Source organism: Numenius arquata, chromosome 29, assembly GCF_964106895.1.
Source record: "Numenius arquata chromosome 29, bNumArq3.hap1.1, whole genome shotgun sequence".
NCBI lineage: Eukaryota > Metazoa > Chordata > Aves > Charadriiformes > Scolopacidae > Numenius > Numenius arquata.
The window spans coordinates 192914-214995 of NC_133604.1; the positions used below are offsets into that span (position 1 = coordinate 192914).

Genomic DNA, 22082 nt, shown 5'->3' on the forward strand with positions numbered 1-22082 from the left:
TCCCCTCTCCCTGGGTGCAGGCGGGTTTTGGGGGCTCCCCTTCCAGTTGTGGGGTTACCGGTGCCCCTCACCTGCCTCTGCTCGTCTCAGGGCGAGGGAGACCCACTGCCTCCCCACGGTGGGACGCGGGGGGCTCCCAGGCTGATGAATATGTACGACTGCGATTAATGATGGACCTTAGCTGGGGCGGAGGGGGAGCAAGTCTCACCGGGGCCATTGCCGTTGTCATCCCCCCACAAAACACTGCTCGCCTGGATGGAGTGGGGGTACTGGGGGGGCTGCCCCCCTCCCCCATTTATCTCTCCATCGCGCGGTCCTGCCGCACTCGCTCCCTCTCTCTCTGGCTGGTGAAGGCACCCGGCTTTGAAGCTGCGTTGAAATATAGATAAGGGCGAAGGCAGCAGCTGCGCTCAAAGAGAGATTGGGGAGGGAGCTGAGGGACGGCCAGACCGGGGCGGGGGGCTGCGGGGATGCTCAGCCGCAGCTTCCCACTGCACAGCCCCCTGTCCCCCTACCCCCTCCCCGGGCTGGGCTGACACCCTACGGAGCCGGGGCCGGGCAGCCCTGCCTGGAGCGGCCGGTTCCCGGGGCAGAATGGCCAGTACCGGCAGCAGCAGCTCCAGCTGCCTCCGGTGCCGGTGCGGCGGGCGAGAGCGAGCACACGCCAGAGCAGATTTACAGGCTCATCCCAGCACAGGCAGCGTTAGGGGGATAAGGCAATAGATCCCAGAGACAGCAGTGCGCAGCCTGGCCGGAGGCTCCAGCTCAGCAGCTGGAGAGGAGCGAGGGGCAAACCCGGGGGCCCGTGGTCGGGGCAGTTCCCCCCCGGGGCTGTTCCGTCCCTGGTGGGTGCCCAGCAGGGATCAGTCCCCACATACAGACCTGTCTTGGCCACAGAGGAAGGGGTCTGGGGGTGGGGGTGGGGGCTCACCCCTCTCTGATGGGGGGGGCGTGGGAAGAGCGTGATGCACTCTGAGGGGAAACGGCATCGAGCCATCCTGACGCTGCGGCTGGAGCCAGGATGAGACCCCAGCAATGGCAGGCAGGAGCCATCCCCAGCCCCTCCTGCCCTACCTCCAGCTCCACTGGCTCGGATTCAGCGCTGAGGCGTGCCTCGGTTTCCTGTGGGGGCACACTCCCCCTATTTCCCCCCCAGGCCCTTCCAGCTGCCGCCTCTGCTCGCCCCCTCTCCTTCCCCGCTCCCCTCCTCCCCGCATCCCCCTCGGGAAACAGGTCGTCCAGAGCAAAAAAACTGCCAGAGCAGCCGGAGCACCTGCCAGCTCCTGGGTGACAGTGATTGACGAGGCCGGGGCTGACGGAGCAGCATCCTGCGCGCCGGGAGCAGCTGGCAGGGCAGGCAGGGGCACGCCGGGCACCGGGCTGCGGAGCCAGGAGCAGCCAGGCTGAGGGATGGGGAAGCCGGGGGGTGGGGGGGAGGCAGGCAGGCTCGGGCAAGAAAGGGACATGGGACACGTCAGAGACGGGGTCCCAGGGCTGAAGAGGTGCCAGCTGGCTCTGCCCACCACTGCTGAGCCGCGCGATGTTGGTCCCGGCAGCTGGACGGGCAGAGCGATGGCTGTGGGGAACCCTCAGGTAGGGGACACTGCGGTCCTGTCCCTGCTGGCACCGGCGGGAGGTGGGTCCCAGCCCCCTCGGTGTGCAGGGTCCTTTTCTCGAGCGGGGTGGCTGGGAGCTGCCGTGTGACACCCCAGCCCTGGCATCTCCAGGGGGTCCTGGTGTGCCAGTGCCCATCGGTGCCTCCTTAACCGGGCTCGCAGCTCTCCCGGGGGGGAGAGACCAGGCAGCCGGTCTCCATCGCAGCTCCCTGCCTCCATTTACCCCCCCAGGAGAGGAGCTGCCTCTCCTCACCCTGGGTGAGCCCTGCCAAGGGCTCCTGGCTCTGTGTGGGACGGGGTGCCGTCCCCATGCCGGTGCAGGGACCTTGTCCGGCATTTTTCCTTCCCTCCGCTGCCCATCTTTTCTGCTTTTATTGTGAATTCCCTCCCTTGCTTGAATGCAGAAAGCGACCCCCCGTCCCCCCCCCAGTTCCCCAGCAGAGCGACAGGTCCCCCGCTCATTCCTTGTGTGTGTCCCCCCCCCTCTGCACACAATGCACCCCACTCCTGGCCGTGCCTGCCCGGTGCAATTATCCCGGAGGGCGGAGCGGCTGCCGTGCAGCCTGGCGGGGGTCTCTGTAATTTCAGCCGCAGATCAGAGGCACCGGGTAATGCAATTAGGCTTTCCTGGCAGGCGGCGCAGGGCTCCGATGCCCCCCCGCCCCGGTCTCTGTACATGCTGCCGCCCCCCCACCCCCCTGCATTTTAATGGGCCTCAGCTGCGGTGGGGCAGGCAGCCGGGAATTGCCTGGCGTCCTGCTTCTCCCCATGGCAGGGACGTGGGTGATGCTGCAGATGCAGCCCTGCCTCCTGGGGTGTCGGGGACAGCCCTATGGGGGGCTGAGCAGGGGTTGGGGGTGCCACGGGCAGGGTGCAGCCAGGCTTGGCTCTGGGTGAGGCTGGGGGCACGGCGGACGGAGGGGCATGGTGCCAAAGGGGTGCGTGGTGCTGGTGGGGGGCACGGCCACAGGAGGGATGCAGGGGTGCGGGAGGGGTACACGGGCACAGAAGGGCGCACGGGGGCGGGCAGGAGGATGAGCGAGGGGGTGGCAGGCACGGCTCCTACAGTCTCTGCCCTCTTTCCCCCAGACGGTGTGTGCTGGGGGCCACATTGCCAAGACCCTGGGGTACCTGGAGCTGGGCACCTCCGGCCTCCTCAAGGATGTCCCCTACGGCACCTTGAAGCCCCCAATGCTCTACCCCAGGCGGCTGATTCCGGCTGAGCCCCCCCAGGGCGCGGGGACACCCTTGGGCGCTGCACGGAGCCCCTGGGACTGGCAGAAGAACCAGACGGTCGGGGACCCGCCGAGCCCCCGCGCCCGCCGCAAGCCCTCGCTCAAGTCCGGCCGCACCAAGAAGATCTTTGGTTGGGGCGACTTCTACTTCAACATCAAGACGCTGAAGTTCAGCCTCCTGGTGACGGGGAAGATCGTGGACCACATCAACGGCACCTTCAGCGTCTACTTCCGCCACAACTCCTCCAGCCTGGGCAACGTCTCCGTCAGCATCGTGCCCCCCTCCAAGGCGGTGGGTTTCGAGGTGCTGGTACCAGCCCCCCCGCCGCTCCCCCGTCCCGTCCCGCCCCCCCCCCAGCAGAGCACCCTGCCCGAGGGGCGCCCGGCCAAGGCACTCAACTGCCACGTGGAGTACGAGAAGACCAACCGGGCGCGGAAGAACAAGCCCTGCCTGTACGACCCCTCCAAGGTGTGCTTCACCGAGCACACGCAGAGCCACGCCGCCTGGCTCTGCGCCAAGCCCTTCAAGGTCATCTGCATCTTCATCTCCTTCCTCAGCATCGACTACAAGCTGGTCCAGAAGGTCTGCCCCGACTACAACTTCCAGCACGACAACCCCTACTTCGGCTGACGGCTGCGGGAAGGGGCGGCGGGCGCCGGAGCCGGAGGTGGATGGGGGGGCTGGGGGGGCTCCTACACCCCGTCTCGGCTGCACGGTGTCCCCCATCGCCCCCGCACTGACACCCCGGGGTGCGGGAGTCAGGCCGGGACAGCCCACCCGGGGGCATGGCCGGTGCCGGGGGTCCCGTGCCCACCGCCCCCCGCGCAGCCCCGCTCCCGGCCCTGCGGCTGGGTGGGGGGTGCAGGCTGGGCTGGGGTCCCCGGGAGCGTGTGGGTGAGTCGGGGGGGGTACGGCCCCACGCGGTGGCACCGGCTGGGTGTCCGTCACCTGCGGGGGGGGGGGTGTGGGGTGTGCGGATGTGGTTGGAGGGGGGGGGTGTTGTGTTCTGCAGTTGTGGGAGATGTGCACGTGTGTGCACGCGTGTGCATGCGGACACGTGTGTGCACACCAGTCTGCGCGTGTGTGAGGGCACCTGCCCAGGGATTTTTGGAGCCCCCCCCCCCAACCCCCTTTGGCCCCTCCAAGGCCGCGGCAGCGTTGGGGCACCAAACCAAGTCCTGGGTGCCCCATGGAGCTCCGTGCCCCCCCCTCCCCGCCCTCCCCCCCGCCCCGGGGGAGGACCCTGCCCAGACTTGCCGCCCCTCACCCACATTTGCAGCTCCCCCCCAACCCCGGTGCTGGCCCCCCCCCCGTCCGCCACCACGCCGTGAAGAAGTGCCACGGCAGGGACAGGGACCTGGGGGTCCGTGCCCCCCCCCCGAGCCGGCAGGGCCCTTGCTGGGGGCTGCCCTCCCCCTGGCTCTGGGCAGGGGCTTCTTCGTGGTTTTTTTTAAGAAAATTAAAATGGAAAAAAAGTGGAAAATAAAAACAGTGAAACAGAAAAAAGAGGAGCGGTGCAGTGTGCTGAGCGCGGGCCCCGCGGGATGGGGGGGGGGCAGGGATGAGGGTGCGGGACGGGACCGGGACCGGGATGCCCCCGATTCGGGGCGGGGGCGGGGGCGGGGGGGGGGGGGGGGGGAGAAGGGGTGATGCTGGACCGCCAGTTTCCCGTCGGCCCCCGCGGTGCCGGCAGCCCCTTGGCCCCGCCCCCCGACGCCGCGCGCGCGCTGCCGGGGCGGGGCGGGGCCAGGCAGGGACCGGGACCGGGGCCGGGACCCGGCCGGGACCCACCTGCAGCACGGACCGCGATGTGGCCGCTCCGCCTGGGCAGGGTGAGTCGCGGAGCTGGGAGGGGGTTGTCCGGTCCCGTGGGGGGGGGGGCTGGTGCCCGCGGGTCCCGTGGGGGGGGGGGGGGGTACCGGTGCTCGGGGATTGCGGTGCCCGCATGGGGTCCCGGTACCCGGGGGCGTCCCGGTACCGGAGGGAACCCCGGTGCCCGCAGGTTGTGCCGGTGCTCGGGGTGTTCTGGTGCTCTCGGAGGGTCCCGGTGCTCGGGGGGGGGGGGGGGGGGTGTCCGGGTACCCGCGGGGGGTTCCGGTGCCCGGGGGTCGCTCCCTGCCCACCCATTTCTCCCGGTTCCCGCCCGCTCCAGCGCCCCTTTGCAGCCGGGGGGCGCAGCTCCTGTCCGGCGGGGGTCGGGAGCAGCGGCGCCCGGTCCCGGTCCCCCCCTCTCTCCCCCCGCCCCTTTAAATATCCCCCCCCTCCCCACCGTGACCGGGCACCGGCACCCCCCGTCCCGGCCGCCGCCCCCGCGGACTTTGTGTCGGTCCCAAAGTCCCCGGGTCGGGGCAACCGCCGCCGCCGCCGGCCTTGGCCTCTGCCCGGCGGCCGCGGGTGATGCAACGGGGCGGCAGCGGTTACATCACCCGGCACCGGGGCACCGCCGGTGGGGCCAGGTGTGTGTCGGGGGGACACACGGTTCCCTCTCCGGGACACCGGGAGCAGCAGGGCCCCCCCCCCCCACGTTGTGCACGGTGCTGCGGGGAGGGGTGCTGCGGGGGTCCCCCCGCAGCACCCCTCCCCGCAGCACCGTGCACAACGTGGGGGGGGTGGTGGTGGTGGTGGTGTCCCCCATGTGCCCACCCTGGGGGGGTGACACCGGTGACCGGAGAGAGAACGCCGGGGTCTTGCCCCTGGCACTGTCACAGGGGTGATTCGGGGGGGGTAAGGGACCCTGGCACCCGCTTGTGTGGGGTCGCAGCCTGTCAATGCATCCCCCCCCCCCCCTCCCTTTCTCCTGCGCAGGCCCTGCAGCGATGTGGTGGTCGGGTGGCCAGCGGCAACCAGCGGGCGCAACGTGGCACCGCTGCGGCCGCTGCCACCGGCCACGTGCCCGGCTGGACGGGACAGGAGAGCCTGGCCGAGAGCGACCCCGAGATGTGGAGCCTGGTCCAGAAGGAGAAGGATCGGCAGTGCCGGGGGCTGGAGCTCATCGCCTCTGAGGTGGGGGACTGGGGGGGCAGTGGGGTGCTGGGGGCAGGGGGGTGGTGACGGTCCTGGGGGTGGTGACGGTCCCTTCTGCCCCGTCTCTGACCCGTCTTATTCCCTCAGAATTTCTGCAGCCGGGCGGCACTGGAAGCCCTGGGCTCCTGCCTCAACAACAAGTACTCGGAGGGGTACCCCGGCAAGAGGTAAAGGGGGGGGCGCGCTTTTGGGGGGCAGGAGGGCACTGGTGGCATCAGGGGTCTTCCCGCAGCCGGGAGTCAGCAACAGGAAAGGTTAAGGGAAGCCCGAGGAGCGGATGCTTCTGGAGGGGAGGCTGTCCTCTGCACCGTGGTCTCCCGTGGGGCAGGGTGGGAGGTTGTGGGGCTGGCAGGGGAAAGGCCCCCCCCTGGGTAACCACCTCCCTTCTCTTCCAGGTACTACGGGGGGGCCGAGGTGGTGGACCAGATCGAGCTGCTGTGCGAGCAGCGGGCTCTGGAGGCGTTCGACCTGGATCCCGCCCGGTGGGGCGTCAACGTTCAGCCCTATTCGGGCTCTCCGGCCAACTTCGCAGCCTACACGGCCCTGCTGCAGCCCCACGACCGCCTGATGGGGCTGGACCTGCCCGACGGGGGCCAGTACGTAGCGGTGTGGGGCAACCTGGAGCTTGCTGCCTCCTGGGGGGCCCAGCCTGATCCCACGCCTCTGCCTTCCCCTGCAGCCTCACGCACGGCTACATGTCAGATGTCAAGAGAATCTCGGCAACGTCCATCTTCTTTGAGTCGATGCCCTACAAACTTGACGTAAGCCGGGGGGTGGGGGGCAGGTTCCTGGGGGAAGGGGGGAACTGGTCAAGCTGTTGGGTGCCCCTGGGGTGCCTGAGCTGCTCTGCCACCCCCTGCCCTCCCCTCCCTGTGTCCCAGCCGTGTCCCGGTGCCGTGGGGTGCTTGGGAGCTGCCTGTGGTTCAGCCAAACTGTGCTCAGGGAGGTGTGCGCGCCACGGCAAACTGTCCGTTTGTCTGTCTGTCTGTCTGTCCCTCGCAGCCGGCCACCGGGCTGATTGACTACGACCAGCTGGAGGTGACGGCGCGGCTCTTCCGTCCTCGTCTCATCATCGCCGGCACCAGCGCCTACGCCCGCCTCATCGACTACGCTCGCATGAAGAAGGTACGGGGCGGCGGGCTCCCTCCCGGGTGGCGGCGGCAGCTCGGGGGCAGTCACCCCCTACTCGTGGCTGTGGGGACAGGGACAGCCTGTGACAACCCCCTCCCCGTGCATGTCCCCAGGTGTGCGAGGAGGTGAAGGCGTACCTGCTGGCAGACATGGCGCACATCAGCGGGCTGGTGGCAGCCAAGGCCATCCCTTCACCCTTCGAGCACGCGGACGTGGTCACCAGCACCACGCACAAGACCCTGCGCGGCGCCAGGTGAGGCTGCGTCCTGCTGTCCCCTGCCCGGGGGGGGGGGACCCACAGGAGGGTGGCAGCGGTGTCAGCACCGCCCCGTGGTACAGGGGGCCGAGCCCCCGCCGTGGGGCGATGGCGGGAAGAGCCGGTGCCAGCTCTGTCTCACCACCAGGTCAGGGCTGATCTTCTACCGCAAAGGCGTGCGCTGGGTGGACAAGAAAACAGGGAAGGAGACGCTCTACGACCTGGAGGACAGGGTCAACTTTGCCGTCTTCCCCTCCCTGCAAGGGGGGCCCCACAACCACGCCATCGCCGCCGTGGCTGTGGCCCTCAAACAGGTCTGTGCCGGGGCAGTGGGCTCGGGGCTGGGGGCGACCTGGTGCCCCGCGCTGACGTGGTCTCCCCCCCGACCCCGGCCAGGCCAGCTCGCCAGCTTTCCACCAGTACTGCCAGCAGGTGCTGAGGAACGCCAAGGCCATGGCGCAGGCCCTGCTCCAGCGCGGGTACACCCTGGTGTCAGGTAATGCCTCCTTCCCCACGCTTTTGGGGACGAGGAGGGATGAGCCTGCCATAGGTCGCAAGCGGCACCGCTGGGTCTCGGTGGCCCAAGGCAGCAGTGGGGAGCGCGGGTGGGTTGGGGGGCAGAGGAGGGGGGTGCAAGGCAGAACAGGGCTTGGGAGGCAGCGCTGCGGAGCGGGGAAGGGGCGGTGAGGAGGAGGAGGGGAGGGGGGTGTCTGGGGGTGCTCAGGGCTGGCCCTCGCTCCTCACCCTGTCCCCTTGCTCCCCAGGTGGCACCGACAATCACCTGGTGCTGGTGGACCTGCGGCCCAAGGGCATCGACGGGGCACGGGCCGAGCGGGTGCTGGAGCTCGTCTCCATCACGGCCAACAAGAACACGTGTCCGGGGGACAAGAGCGCGCTCACGCCGGGGGGGCTGCGCCTGGGTGAGGGATGGGTCCCGCTCGGGGCAGGGAGGGGTCTTCCTTCCTCCATTCAGCCCCTTCCCTGGGGGGTGTGGGGGGGTGTTCCCCAGGCTTTCACCCTGGGGCATCCCCCCTCTGTTTCCCCCGTCTCTGAGGGCTCCATGTGGGGATTTGGAGCCGGTTTCTGGCTCAGAGTGGGGGGTGGGACCCTGCTGGGGCTGGGACTTGGGGAACCCCTTGGTGGGACTGGCCTCTGCGGATGGTGCCCCCGAGTATCTCCTGGCCCTGATGGGCTCTGTCCCCCAGGTGCCCCTGCCCTGACGTCCCGCCACTTCCGTGAGGAGGATTTCCAGAAAGTGGTGGCTTTCATTGATGAGGGCATCGCGCTGGCCCTGGACGTCAAGAGCAAAACCAGTGAGTGAGCGAGCGGGGTCCCCGGTCTCCCCCCCTGGCCTTCCTGGGTGCCGGTGACCCCCGGGTGCCCTTTGGGGTGCAGGGACTGCCCCCCCCCGAGCTGGTGCCAGCCTCCCCCCGGGCATCCCTCCCGCCCTTCTCACCAGCTCCCCCTCCGCCCCCAGGTAAGCTCCAGGAGTTCAAGACCTTCTTGCTGCAGGACGCAGAGACGCAGCGCCGCTTGGCCGACCTGCGCCAGCGCGTAGAGACCTTCGCTCGTGCCTTCCCCATGCCTGGCTTCAGTGACCACTGAGGGGGGGCTCTCGCGCCCCCCCTGCCAGGCCGGGACTACCTGGGGGGGGCAAGGGGAGGCTGAAAACCACCCTCTGCATTCCCCATTCCCCTTCATCCCCTACCAGGACCTTTGGGATGGGGCGCTTCCTCCCTGGGATGGGGGGCAGCCCACCCCGTTCTGCTCTCAGTGTTAGGGTACAGAGACCCCCCCGAGACCCCCATGGGGGGAGGGACCAGTCCTTGCTCCAGCCTCGTCCCCTCTGTCCAAGCAATTCTTGCACTTTTCTATGGGGAGGGAAGGGTCGCTAATAAAAGCGGGGACAGAGCCTGCCTGTGTGGAGGTGTCTGGGTGCTGAGCTGGGGGGGGGAGAGGTCTCAGCACCCTGCCAGGGCTCTAGGGGGGGATGTGGGGCCGGACCCCCGAGTCCCACCTGCCCACGGTCCTGTCGCAGTGTCCCCACCCCATCTCCTCTACCCCAGTGTTTCACCCGGTGGGCTCTGAGGGTGTGGGGGGGTCACACTGACAGACAAGCCCAAGCTGCGCCCCCCCCCCCCCCCCCCCCTTGCTGCCGTGGGGTGCAGAGCCAGCAGTGCGCCCCTTTGTCTCCACGGCCCAGCCCTGGCTGGAGGTGGCTGCCTGTTCCCTGGCACGTCCTGCTCCCCATTTACTGGCCCTGAGCTCCCCCACCGTGGCCAAACCAAACAGCGCCAGGCGGGACCCTCCCCCTGGCGTGTGGCCCGGGGGGGGCCAGACTGTCCACGCATGCAGGACACACGTGCATCCACATGCACACGTGTGTGTGTGACTCCCCTTTCACACCCCCCCAGCTCTTTTCCTCTCCAGAGGGGCTGGGTTGTGACCGTGGCAGGGGGGTGTCCCTGGGCAGCCCCCGGGGCCCTGGAGCGTGGGAGAGCGGAAACGCGGCACCCGGGGGCCATGAACGGCCACTTCCAGTGGGACACGAGCCCCCACCCCAGCCTTCACTTGGGGGGGGGGCGTTGAACGTCTCCTGTGTTTATGGGCCTGGGAAACAGTGTGTGAAATCCATTTTGCTGCCCCCTGCCCCCAATAATTCATTACCGTTCTACGAGTTTAATGCGGGCGAGACGTGACGACGAGCAGTGGGCTGGGGGGGGGGTGTGTGTGGTCACATCGCTCCCGGAGTGATGCAGTTTATTGCAGGGATGGAGGGGGGGGGTGGGGGTCAGCCCCACGGTTTGGGGGTGCCGAGGAAGCAGTCAGGCCTTTCTGCGCGGTGACCCGTCACGGAGCCATGGAGCTGGCAAGAGCCGGGGGGGCTGGTGGGGGCCGTGGCAGCGCTGATGGGGGGAGAGGGGGGGGGGGCGCGACTGTGCTCTCCCCCGCCCCAGCACAGCTCAGAAACTGGGACGGTCCTTCTTAAGGCTCTTGTAGTCAGTGGAAACTGCCAGAAACTGGGGAAGGGAGGGATGTGAGAGTGGGTCGTGTGTCCCCCCCATGGCTGACACTGGCCTTTGCTCGGGGTGGGGGGACAGCACCCCCCCTCCCCAGATCTGAGCACAAGGAGCTGGAGGGCTCATGCGCCTCTGCCCCCAGGGCCGATGCCGCCTCTCCCCCCTCCCCGAGGAAAACACCATGTCTTGCCCTACAAGTAGCCGTTCTCCTGCCCCAGAGTGCCAGGCCCCCAGTTCACCCAGTGCTCACTTTATACTGGTCCGTGGGGCTCAGCTTATTCCAGGGTTCAGGATTATTTTTTCGATCCCAGCTGCAAGGGGCGACGGAGCCATCAGCACCTGTAAGGATGGTGGGGGAGACAGCACCACCCCCCCCCATCCCACAGCCCCCCCCCCCATTTTACCCCCACTAGTGCCCCCAGCCCTGGTTCTCTGCAGAAACAATCCCCGATGCCATCGTAGCCGCGCTCCCCTGTTCTGCTGTGGTTGGCAGGTTGGGGGGGCTCTGGCTGTGTCTCTCCAGCCCCCCGGGGTGAGGAGCTGGAGTGGAGGCTGGGGGGGGGGGGGGGGGGGCTCCCTGCAGGGCTGCTCCCAGACATTCCCCCCCCCCCCCGCCCAGGCTTGTGCCACGCCATGGACTGACTCACCCAAACCGCAGCCTGGCAGCCGCCCCGGGGCAAGGCTGGCCTGCGAGGGCTGCCCTGCTGTACGTGCAGGGGTGCGTGTCTGCTGCCCCCCCTGCCCCCCCCCCCCCCCCCGCCAGCACCTCTGCAGGCACTGCCCCACTGCACCCCTGCCTGGGTGGGGGGGGGCTGCCTTCTGCCCTTAGCTGCCCTGCCCCCCTCCCCTTTCCCAAAAACCTCCCCCCCCCCCCCCCCCCCCCCCCCCCCCCCAGCTTTCACTCCCTGTTTTGGGGAGTGGGGGGGCGAGCAGGGAAGCTGCTGCCTGCCCTGTTGTCCCTGCCCCCCCCGTGAGCAAGCAGGGACACAGCAGCCACGTGCAGCACTTGTGAGTGTACAACGCTTGTGAGTGTGCAAGCCAAGTGCACGGGGGGGGGCTGGTGCTGGTCAGATGAAGCTTTCCCAAGGAGGACACGTCCTGTCCTGTCCCAGGAGGGGTTGTGGAAGGGCAGGGAAGGCGTGGGATGGGTCCCTGGAGAGAGCAGCTCCCGTCTCTCCCCTCTCCCGTCCCCCCACAAATCCGCTGGTGTTGGCCAAGAGCAGAATTTTCCATCTGGGAAGATGCGTGTGCGTGTGCGTGTGCACGCCCGTTGGAGGATGAAGGGGGGGGGGGGCCGTGCTGCAAATGCAGACCCCTGGAGCTGGTTAATAGCATTAATGTGCTGGGGGGGGGTGTGTGTGCGCTGCTGTTTTATTCCCCCTCTCGCACACGCACACACACACACATACCCCTGCACTTCCACCATCAAAGACAAGGTGCCTGGATCTGTTAATTGCTGAGCTAAGTACCCTGGGCAGCTGGCGTCAAATTAAATCAATGAGCGTTTTACCGGGAGCAAACAAATATTAGATAGACATTAGACAGCGAGGGGCCGCGGGGACCGGGGGCCACTGAGCTACAAGGGGGAAAAAAAAAAAACACACCAGCCTTATGTGCCACAGGATGTCTGTCCGTCCTGTGCCAACCCATCCACCCTCTGTTCCTCAGCAATCCATCCTCACGCCTTGGCTCCCTCGCCCTTTTCTCCCTCTCCATTCATCCTTGCACACAGGTTTTTATGGCTGTCCATCCCTCCCTCTCCCCGTTCCTTCTCCAGCCATCCAGCCATCCATCCCCCTGGTTTCCCATCCCTCTGTGAATCTGTCCCTCCCCACACTGTCTTCCCCCCCCCCCCCCATCAGTCACAAACTGCTTTTATCTGCCTCGTCATCCACCTCCCCGTCACCTCTGCGTCTCCCTCCTGCCCGCCCCCCCGTTTCACAGCAGCATGGGGAAGGGCCTGTGTGCCCCCCCCCCCCCCCAAACCCAAGCAACAAGAGGGTTGATGGTGCCCCCCCCTTCCCTCACCTGCGCTGGGCACCCTCTGCACTGGGTTTGGCTGTCGTCGTCCCCCCCCCCCGACACCGTGAGGGTGTCAGCGCATCCTGTCCTTGTGCACCCCAGCGCCCACCCGACACACCCGGGCACCAGCTCCAGGGGTGGGGGGGGGGCGAGTGCCCACGGAGGGGTCCCGGGGGCACCCCGACCTGTACCTGACGTCCGGGCTGTACAGGGCCAGCCTCAGCAAGTACAGGACAGCACTGCCCAGGCCGACACTGATGAAGCCAATGAGGGGAATGAGCTGCAGAGAGAGAGAGAGAGAGAGAAAAAAAAAAAAAAAAAATGAAAAATACCCCAATAAAATGAATATTTATCAGGCCGACTGGAGAGTGAAAGGGAGAGCTGACACACCGGGAGATTTACAGGGGAAATATGGCAGAGCAATCCTGTAGCTGGGCTGCGGTACACAGTGTAGCTGTCAGCTTGAGTGACTGAATTAAAAGAGGGAGAGAAAAATCGGCTCGTGTTGGAGAGGAATTGGATTTGGAATGAGAAATCGCTTCCCCTCCGCCTGCTGCTGCCCAGTGCCGGCGCTGGCTGGTGCGGCTGCGGGTGAGGGGCTGGGGGTCCCGTTCCCGGCGTGCGCGGTGCCCCCAGTCAGGGCAGCCTCGGCCAACGATTCCTCCCCGAGGGACCTGGTCCCTGCCCAGGGCAGGGCTGCAGCCCCTCCGTGCCCCCCCCTGCTGGGCCCTGCACCCCCTCCTGCACCATCTCCCCGTGAAGCACAAGGTGAGGAGGGTCCGGTTCATCTTCCCCGGCAGGGACAGACTGGGACACGCTGGGGCCAAGCATCGAAGCATCACGTCGGTGGCCGAGAGCTGGCTCCAGAGCGGGTCTTGGGGACACAGTGACGACACAGCACGGGGTGGGGGACACTCGGTGACCTCCCGGGAGCTGCCCCAGCCCCACAGCGGGCGTCCCTCCGTGCACACAGGGGCTTTCATTGCGCCTTTGCGGGGCGACCAGCTCCATCTCCTCGGCTCCGCTCCCCCCTCCACGCGCGCTGCCAATCCCCCGGTGCCCGGGGGGACGCGGCCTCAATCGGAGCCGAGACGAGGCTGCTGTGACCTCCCCCAAATTGCCGCGGCCCCCGCGCCGGGGAAGACGCTCTGAGCGTAATGAACCTCCCCGCCAACCCGTGCCCCTGGGAAGGCAAACACGGCCGGTGCCTCGCCGTGCCCATTAGCCGGGAGCGGGGGCCGCACACGCCGCACGGTTCGCACTGCCAGCACCTGGGTTATATTTGCAGCTCTGCTGGGCTCTTAGCAAAGAGTCCCTGACCCCCCCACCCACCACACAGTGACTCAGTTTCCCCACTCAGATGAAATTGGGGGGGGCGGGGAGGACACACAACTCTCAAACATGAAGGAAAGGGTCTGTCCAAACCCTTTTGTTCTCTGCCAAGCACCCCGATGACCTCCACGGGGAGGGGGAATCTTGCAGGGAAGACCCCTGGCCAGTCAGATGTGTCCCCACCCTCCCCAAGCGCTCCTTACCCAGCCTTCAGTCCCTGGCTGGACACCCCCCCCCCCCCATCCCCTCTCAGTGCCCCCAGCTCCGGCTCGGTGGCACCCATGGCCGAGGCAAGCCGCGCTCTGGGCTCGTGCCGGCTGATGGAGTGCCTGGCAGATGCCGGCACCAATTTGGGAGGTTGGAGGCATCAGCAGATAATGATCTTTTGCGCCGTGTGCGGCCGGGTGCCAGGAGGATCTGGCAGTAGCCGCTACCCAACCGCGCCGGCTAATCAAGACGAACTCCACAGCGCCGGGAATTGCGGTGTCTGTTGGAGGAGATTCGGGGCGACGGGTTCGTCTCACCATCTGCTGCTGACACCTTCTGGGTAATTAATGCCTGGGAAGAACTAAGGGTAAGGGGAGCTGGGGGAACGGCTCGTGCAGCAGGCGAGGGGCTCCGGAGCTGCAGGTGCGGGAGTGGGGCCCGTTCCCCCCCTCAGAACACGCACAAAAATAAACAAGACGTATTGAGAGCTTGACCTTAAGCGTACGGAGAGTTAAAATGCTGCTTATTGTGCGTGCAGTGTTTGCCCTTTAACCCCCGCCGGTGGGGACCTGTTGGGAGTGAGGCAGGCGCTGCCCTGCTCCCCGGGACCCCCGTCTCTGTCGGCAGTGAGGCTGACCCCCCCCCCCCCCCCCCCCCCCCCCCCGGCACAGTCGGTCCCCACCACACGCCAGCCGCAGCCCCTGCCACCACCCAGTGCTTCCAAGTGATCCGGCGGTGATCTGGTGCCAGCTCTGCCGGAGTGGGGCTCTGGCCCCGTTCCTACCACTGGGCTACAAAAATCGCAGGAAGGAAAAAAAAAACCAAATGTGTGAAGGTGCTGGGCGAGGCGGGGGCTCCGTGCCCGGACAGGGTGGGATCCTCATGATGGGATGCAGACGAGCATCCCCTTCCATGACAGGACCACCCCCCCCACCCCCCCCAACCATGGTGGGATGCAGCGCTGGGCTCTGCCCAGTGCCCACCAAGCCGTGGCAGCCCCCGGACCGCCCTGCCGGGCAGGCTCTTGTCCTGCCAAAGCTCCTGCACTTCACCACCGCGGCGTTCCATGGGCAGACCTGGGACATTAATCACTGCCAGGCGGGCAGGCAGCTGGGCTGCTGCCGTGGGAGAGTCGATTGCCAGGTGAAAATGCTGATGTACCTGCCCAGCACGAGCTGCAGCTGGTCACGTGGAAGGGATGACAGGTCAAAAATTGCCCCAGCAACCTCTGCCGGCAATAATCCTGCTTAATGGTGCCGGGCACATGCCAGGCACTTCACGTACAGACACCCAGGACCATCACCACCACCCCCACACACACTCCCCCTGCCTTACGTGTACTGTTTGGGGGCCTCTCTGTGTCCCCCCCAAGTCACACACAGCCCCCTCTTTGACAGCTGGGGAAACCGTGGCAGGCACACCCAGAAAAGCCCCAAATCCTCCCTTTCCGCACACAGGAACGCACGGCAGCACCGTGCAGACAGCGCAGGAGAGCCCTGGCCCGTGCTCTCCATCCTCCGCTCTCAGCAAGGATGTGAAAAGCACCCAGGGGTCCCGGCTGCCCGTGTCCCCGGTGCTGGGGGTGCCCGGGCACCCGCCATTCCCTCTAAGAGCCTGGCCCCAGGGTGCCTCTGGCTCCAGCCCTGGCTCCCCCCCAGCCCGAGCCCGCCGGGTGCCCAGCCACGGCTCATCATCCTTTCCAGCCTGGCTGCTCTACTTCCCCCAAACCCAACTGCCAACAGCTTACGTGACTTTCAGCCCGGCGCTTGGAGCTCATTAACCCTCCCCAGGCCACCAGCCCCTGCCAGGCCCCCACTGGGAGGGGACAGGCGAGGTGGGGGGGGGGGCTGGGGACCCTCTGACAAGGGCCAGGTCCCTGCTGCAAGAGGGGACCCAGCCCGGCAGCAGAAGAGGACGGTCCTGGCAGGGTAGGGACACTCTCCCAGCTGCCACCTCTTGGAGGCTCTGTAGGTTTTGAGGGTTTGAACATCTTCGTACGCAAACCCCTCAGCTTGACGTTTTGATGGCAGGGGACAGGGACAGAGCTGAGCTGAAAGGATGGGAGTTTGCGCTTTAAGCCTGGGGCTACCGGGCGAGTGGGGAAGGGGCTTGATTTCCATTCCCAGCCCCCCCCAAAGATGCCCCTGGAGCAGGGTGTAACCGGGGCAGGACACAGAGCAGCACCCTTCACCCAAGCAGCTACTGGGCACGTCTGCCAGGATAAGTAAGAGTGTGTGCAGGAGTCAACGTGCCTGAAGCCCAGCCCAGCTCAGAGATGGAGCCCTGGATCGCAGGGAGCGGGTCAGACAGCGCAGGGTGGTCTCACCTCTCCCCAGTAAAGGAGGGCTGGGGACCACTGGGACCTCCTGGCTCACCTGGAGGTTGCTTCGAGAGCCGGGAGGACAGCGTGAAGGGGAAGGTGGCAAACAGGGACAGTCTGGAAAGGCACAGGGAGGGCAGAGGAGCTGGACCGGGAGGCTGAGAAGGAGTTTGGGGAGTGGGAGGAAGATGGGGCTGGCGAAGGGTGCAAAGGGCAGAGGAGGGCAGGAGGAATGGGGACGTGGGGGGAGAAGGGGAAGGGTCTGGGGAAGCACAGGGTCCCTGAGGCACATGGCGAGAGAAGGGCAAGGATAAGCCCAGAGGGACGGGGGCTGAGGGGGGGTACCTGGGAGGAGGAGAGGGGCAGAGAGATGCAGAGGGATGGGGGGACGGGGAGGGGTGTCCGTGGAGGGAGAGGGTGTGGGGTGACTCACTCCGGGGTGCCGCTTGACATGCCGGGAGAACATGGTTCCGAGGAGGGGGCCCTTCATGGTGAGGGTGCGGGGAAGGTCCAGCTGCGACGGCAGGTCCCCGAGTGGCCTGGGAGGACGGAGGGTGGGCAGGAGAGGCGAGGGAGGCGTCTGCTGCGGGGCTGGGAGGGACGGGGCGGGACGGGACGGGGATGCCGGCCCAGGGACACTGAGACTGGAAGGGGAGAGGGATGCTGAGGCTCGGGTCCTGAGCCCTGGCTGTGCTCTGTGCCTTCCAGCCTCTCCCACGGCGAGCCCCGATGACAGGGTTAACGACGAATTTTGGGTTTGGAGGCTGGAGGTCCCTGCGTGCGGCTGCCCCCCAGACCCCATCCGTGCCTCAGTTTCCCTGTCTGTACGAGGGGCCGGCCCCTTCCCTCCACGTGCAAATCCTTCACAGGTTGCTCCGCACCTTCCTGCCGGAGCGACCGATGAGTTGTGTGATTTGTTATGACAACTTCGCCGATGTTTGCTGCCTCCCCTCAGCGTCCCCCCCCCCCCCCACCCTCCCGTTTATGATAAATGACATAACACCCAATTTACATTTAGCAATGCAAATCTCCCTGGCAGTAACAGATGCTGCTGTGCATATGGAAACCAGCTATTTGTATCCACTGGCTTTTAACAAAAGATTGGGGAGACGGACGGAGCGGGCAGCCAAAAGCAGCAGACTGGAACTGCGCAGGGACCGGGCGCCCCCAGCCTTTACACCGGGGGGGGCCTGGTCATGCTCTGGCAGTGGCAAGAGGCAGCACAGCCTGTGTCTGGGGGGCAGCTGGGGCAGAGCATGGCGAGGTGGGGTACGATGGTGGCAGTGTCACATTGACGGGCACAGGCGAGTCCCTGTCGCACAGCCCTTTCACCGAGGGCTCAGAGCCAAAGCCAGTGCCTCCCAGTAAAACCAGTCTGTGCTCATCCAGACGCATGCACGCGTGCACACACGCATGCACACGTAGACAACATGCCGACACGGCGGCAGGCACTCGCACATGAACACCCCTACACGTATGTGCATGCACACGATTCCTTTTACCGCTGGCATGGAAGCCCCCCCCCACGCTTTGACAATTTGACTTGGAGCACCCCGGGGAGTCTCCATTCTCCCACGGATGCCCAGAGCCCCACCGCCGCTCCCCCCAGCCCAGCCTCCCTCCCCACCTCAGCACCCTCTGCCTGGCACAGCACAGCCCCCTCGGTGCCGCTCCGTCCTTCCCTCATTTCTTTCCGCAAAGTATGAAAGGACAAAGGGGAGAAACTTCTTGGGAGTGCATGGAAATAAATAAACAAGACCTGAATTGCAGCCAGCAGCGCCATGTTGAGGCCTTTGTTGATATAATTAGAGTTTTGAGATGGGATTGATTAAGTGCCACTCCCCAAGACAGAGTGCATCCTGCCCTCGGCGCTGGCACAGCGCGTGTCCTTTGCTGTTCCTCTGCCTTCGGCGGCTGCGGCGCAGGGACAGCGGGGCGGTGTGTGGGGAGGGGGTGCGCGAGGGGAGCTCGTGGGGTACGCGCCTGCGGTGGGACCCGTGTGCAGGGCCATAACCCCTTCGGAGCACAGCACCGAGCAGGGATCCTGGGGGTGCCCGGCAGTACTAGGAGCCCAGGACATGGGGGATCCCGGTCCCATCACAGCCGGGTGACAGGACCTGGCTTTGCAGCGCCGTCCATCTCTGCCCCCCCCCCCCCCCCCCCAGGCCCAGCGCAAGCTCCCAACTCCCTGCAGACGAGCCCAGGATTTCTAGGGATGCAGCAGGAATTCCCTGCCCACAAAGCCCAGCTGCCTCCACGCTCATTAATGACTGTAATTAAGAGCCAGTTTAATTCTGTGCCGCGCTTCCCTCTTCCGCGGTGATTACAGCGTGTGTCCCGCTGCTCAGGAGCCCTCCTGGGTCGCTGCCCCCCAGAAGCAGCCGTCGAGGGGCTCGGCCCTGCGTGCTGGGGGGGGCTCCGGTGCGGTGTCGTCCCCCTCCCCCCCTCGAGCCCTGAGGGAGACACAATAAAGGCCAGCAAATAGACACTGCTGGAGCTCCTTCTCTCTCCTGGCTGGCCCTGCCTGGCACCACGCAGATCTGATGGGTCAGCGCTTTTGGGGGAGAACAAGCCAGTCCACAACCACTCCTGGAGAGAAGGGAATCACAGCGCCTTAGTCACGACCTCGGGAAGCGCACGCGTGCGTGGGCACACACCTGCAAATGCAGAGCCAGGCAGACGTGTCCATCGAGGCAGCTCTGCACTCACACACGCGTGTGCACAGGCACACCTCTGCCTACACACACACACACACACACACACACGTGTGCACGGACACCTGCACCCCAAGGGATGTGCACGGACTCGCACACACCTTTATAGGCAGACGTACGCTTGCACACGTGCGTACACACAAACACACACAAGGTGCACCCTCACACGCCTGCCGGTGTGGGTAGGAGGGCTGTGGGGAGCTGCCCCCCCCCAGGGTGGGGAGTTGAAAAGACAAATTGGGGGGGGGGAGAGGAGGGGCTGGAGGGAGCCGCTGGGCCTTGGTGTCTCCACTGGCAGCTGCTGTGGCGGGTTATTTTACAACCACTCCAAAAATATTATTCAAGATGAAGGAGAATCACGGCTGCTGCGAGCAAGCGCAGGGCCGTCGTGGGGAATTTATCATTCCGAATTGGGTGCCCCCCCCCCCCCTCCACCCCCCCACCCCCCTCTCCCCGCAACGCCGCTGTGATGAAGTGCTTCATTAATGGGAGATGCTGCAGCTTGGGGCTGAACGTGCCTGCACCTGAGCATGCCGTTTCCTCCGATTCCCAGCCCCCCCCCTCGCCCCCCCCTCCTCCTTAGTCTCCCCCCCCCCCCCGGACAACCAACCAGCCTCCTGGCTCCACATCCATTGTGTGGGCCTCTGCCCCACAGCTCACAGCCTCCCCACGGCTCCCTGGCCCCACAGCTGGCACCCACTGGTTGCACCCCCCCGCCCCCCCCCCAGCCCTGGGAGGAGCCGCCCAAACCCTCCTGTGATGGTGACACGGAGTCGTCCCTCGCTGCTAACGGGGACCTTTCCCTCGTTAAGGCTCTGCTCATGCCGAAGCTGTAAATCTCACCGGCTTTTGGCGGGGCGCGATGGAAACCATCATAAAAAATTCATACCAACTAAAGCAAACAAACAATAAACAAACAGCCAATAATTAAATGGTGAATTAACGGGATATATTTCATAGCCCCACAGAGCCACGTTGCGGGACGAGCCCCAGCACGGGGAGAAGGGAACGGATCCCGGGGGGGGGGGGACCCGGCCCCTCTGAGGAGGGACTGGCGTTCCTGGCCCCCGGCACCACCGCACCGGGGGGGGGGGGGGGGGCACGAGTGGCCCCGCGGGGGCTGGTGAGGCTGGGCAGAACTAGCAGCGCAACGAAGGGCATCACACGCCAGCGCTATCGCGATATGTCGTGATGACTCCCACAGCCGGATACCGGTGGAGCGCCCACGGCCCTTCCTCCCAGGGATCCCAGGCCACACGGGGCTGGAATTGTCCCACCGCCCCTCGCTTTGAGCTAGCGCGTGATGTCACGCCTGTCCCATGATGTCACTGATCTCTATGACATCACAATCCCCTCCTCGCTCCTCTGAGCACACCCGCCCACCAGCACCCAGGGGCTGGCCCCCGGCCTCATCCATCACGCGGCACGGGCGCACATCATTTGTAACTGGCACCTTCATTTAAAGGGCTATTATCATCCTAATTCCACCCATTAATCACGGGGCGCTGTGCGATGAGCACCAGGAGAGCCTATTTCTGACCCACAACCGCTGCAGGATGGGGGGGGGGGCGACACCGGCCCCGTACCCCCAGACTCTGACACACACACACCCCCGGTAACGCTGCAAAAGGTGGCCGAGATGACGCCCTTCGTTGCCCCCACGGGCTCAGGGAGCCCAGGGCAGGGAAGGAGCTGCTCTCCCTCGGCCTCCTCCGGCCCCAGAGCCCGGGCAGGGAGCTGGGTCCCGTCCCCCCCCCACCGCAGAGAGCGGGGGCTGCAGGATGGGGGGGGGGGTGTGTGGAGAGTGGTTTGGCGGGGGGGAGATGGGGGGGGTGTCAGCTCTTGTATGGCTGCTGTCACACTGGGAGGTGTTTCCTGGAACCCACCCCGCAATTAACCACCGGCTCGGCCCCGGCCCGCAATATTGATTTTTTTTTTTCTTTTTTTCCATAATTCTCTGAAGAAAAGCCCAAGCCCAGAGCTGCGATTTCCAAAGCCTCTTTTATAAATAACCGGGGTCACCAGCTGCCAATTGCTGTAACGCTGCCCTGATACAATTTAATAAACATAATAGTCTCTTCCTTCATTGTGACAAAGACACCGGTGGGGACGGAGCTGCGCCGAGCAGAGGAACACACGGCGGGGACACGCGTGCACGTGGCCGAGACATGCACACACCTGGCTGACCGTCCACATGTCTGAGACATGCGAGCACATGTCTGATACACATGTGTGCAGGCTGAGATGTGCGTGCACACGGCTGAGACATGCGACACGCGCACACACGGCTGAGACATGCGCACACATCTAGGACACGCCTGCACGTGCGACACACGCATGCACACACGGCTGAGACACGCGCACACGTCTAGGACACGCCTGCATATGCGACACGCACACAGCTGAGATGCACACACGTCTAGGACACGCCTGCACATGCGACACATGTGCGCACACATGGCTGAGATGTGCACACGTCTAGGACACGCCTGCACGTGCGACACACGCATGCACACACAGCTGAGACACACGCACACGTCTAGGACATGCCTGCACATGCGACACACGCGTGCACACACGGCTGAGACACACGTGCACACGGCGGAGTCGCTCGCGGGGGGAGAGGACACGTCCCTGCGGGGGGGACACGGAGGCCGGTCCCGCCGCCACCCACAGCCCCCACGCCGGGCACACGCGCGCGCGGTCCCGCGTGGGGCCGCCCCGGGGCCTCCGGGAGTCCTGTGGCGCCCCCTCGTGGCCGGCGGGGACCGGGACCGGGACCGGGACCCCGTGCCGCCGAACGGCCCGGCAGCCTGGAAGCGGGCGGAGGGTACGGCCCGCGGCTGCCACCGCGCCCCCCCGGGGAGGAGTCCGGCGGACACTGACCCCCCGGGGACCCCCTCAGCGAGCTCCAGGGAGCCGGCCCGGCCCCGGCCCGAGGACCCCCACCCCGAAAGGAGCTTGACCTCCCCGGGGAGACGCTCGAGAGCCCGGGGTGCCCCGCCTGAGCCCCGCGGCTCCCGACCCCAGGGTGGGGGGGGGCTGCTGGGCTGGGGAGCACCCGCGAGCGGGTCGGGGTCCCGTCTCCCATGTCCCAGCAGCCGCCCCCCCCCCCCCCCCCCCGCAGCTCCCCCTCTCCCAATCCCCCAGACCCGCCGGCTGATGCCAGAGACTCCAAAAATCAATTCCCATCCCCGCCAGGAC

The 22082-nt window shown here is 66.3% G+C and overlaps 3 protein-coding genes across 3 annotated transcripts; 2 read left to right on the plus strand and 1 right to left on the minus strand.

The window, feature by feature from the left end:
- The first annotated feature begins 1540 nt into the window (after positions 1 to 1540).
- NXPH4 (neurexophilin 4) lies at positions 1541 to 3482 on the plus strand. Its single transcript, XM_074164828.1, has 3 exons — positions 1541 to 1593; positions 2336 to 2413; positions 2708 to 3482. Exons 1-3 carry the CDS (start codon positions 1541 to 1543, stop codon positions 3480 to 3482), a joined length of 906 nt encoding a protein of 301 aa, XP_074020929.1.
- A 1113-nt stretch (positions 3483 to 4595) lies between these two features.
- Positions 4596 to 9181, plus strand: SHMT2 (serine hydroxymethyltransferase 2). The gene is made up of 12 exons (XM_074164921.1): positions 4596 to 4684; positions 5658 to 5855; positions 5964 to 6043; positions 6272 to 6472; positions 6556 to 6637; positions 6879 to 7001; positions 7121 to 7260; positions 7412 to 7577; positions 7660 to 7759; positions 8028 to 8183; positions 8469 to 8576; positions 8741 to 9181. The coding sequence occupies exons 1-12, from the start codon at positions 4661 to 4663 to the stop codon at positions 8866 to 8868; spliced, it is 1506 nt and encodes a 501-aa protein (XP_074021022.1). The 5' UTR covers positions 4596 to 4660; the 3' UTR covers positions 8869 to 9181.
- Positions 9182 to 9924: 743 nt separating this feature from the next.
- Positions 9925 to 16690, minus strand: NDUFA4L2 (NDUFA4 mitochondrial complex associated like 2). The gene is made up of 4 exons (XM_074164994.1): positions 16598 to 16690; positions 12497 to 12585; positions 10534 to 10594; positions 9925 to 10283 (listed from the first exon to the last, which is right to left on the minus strand). The coding sequence occupies exons 1-4, from the start codon at positions 16652 to 16654 to the stop codon at positions 10227 to 10229; spliced, it is 264 nt and encodes an 87-aa protein (XP_074021095.1). The 5' UTR covers positions 16655 to 16690; the 3' UTR covers positions 9925 to 10226.
- Between the last annotated feature and the right edge of the window lie 5392 nt (positions 16691 to 22082).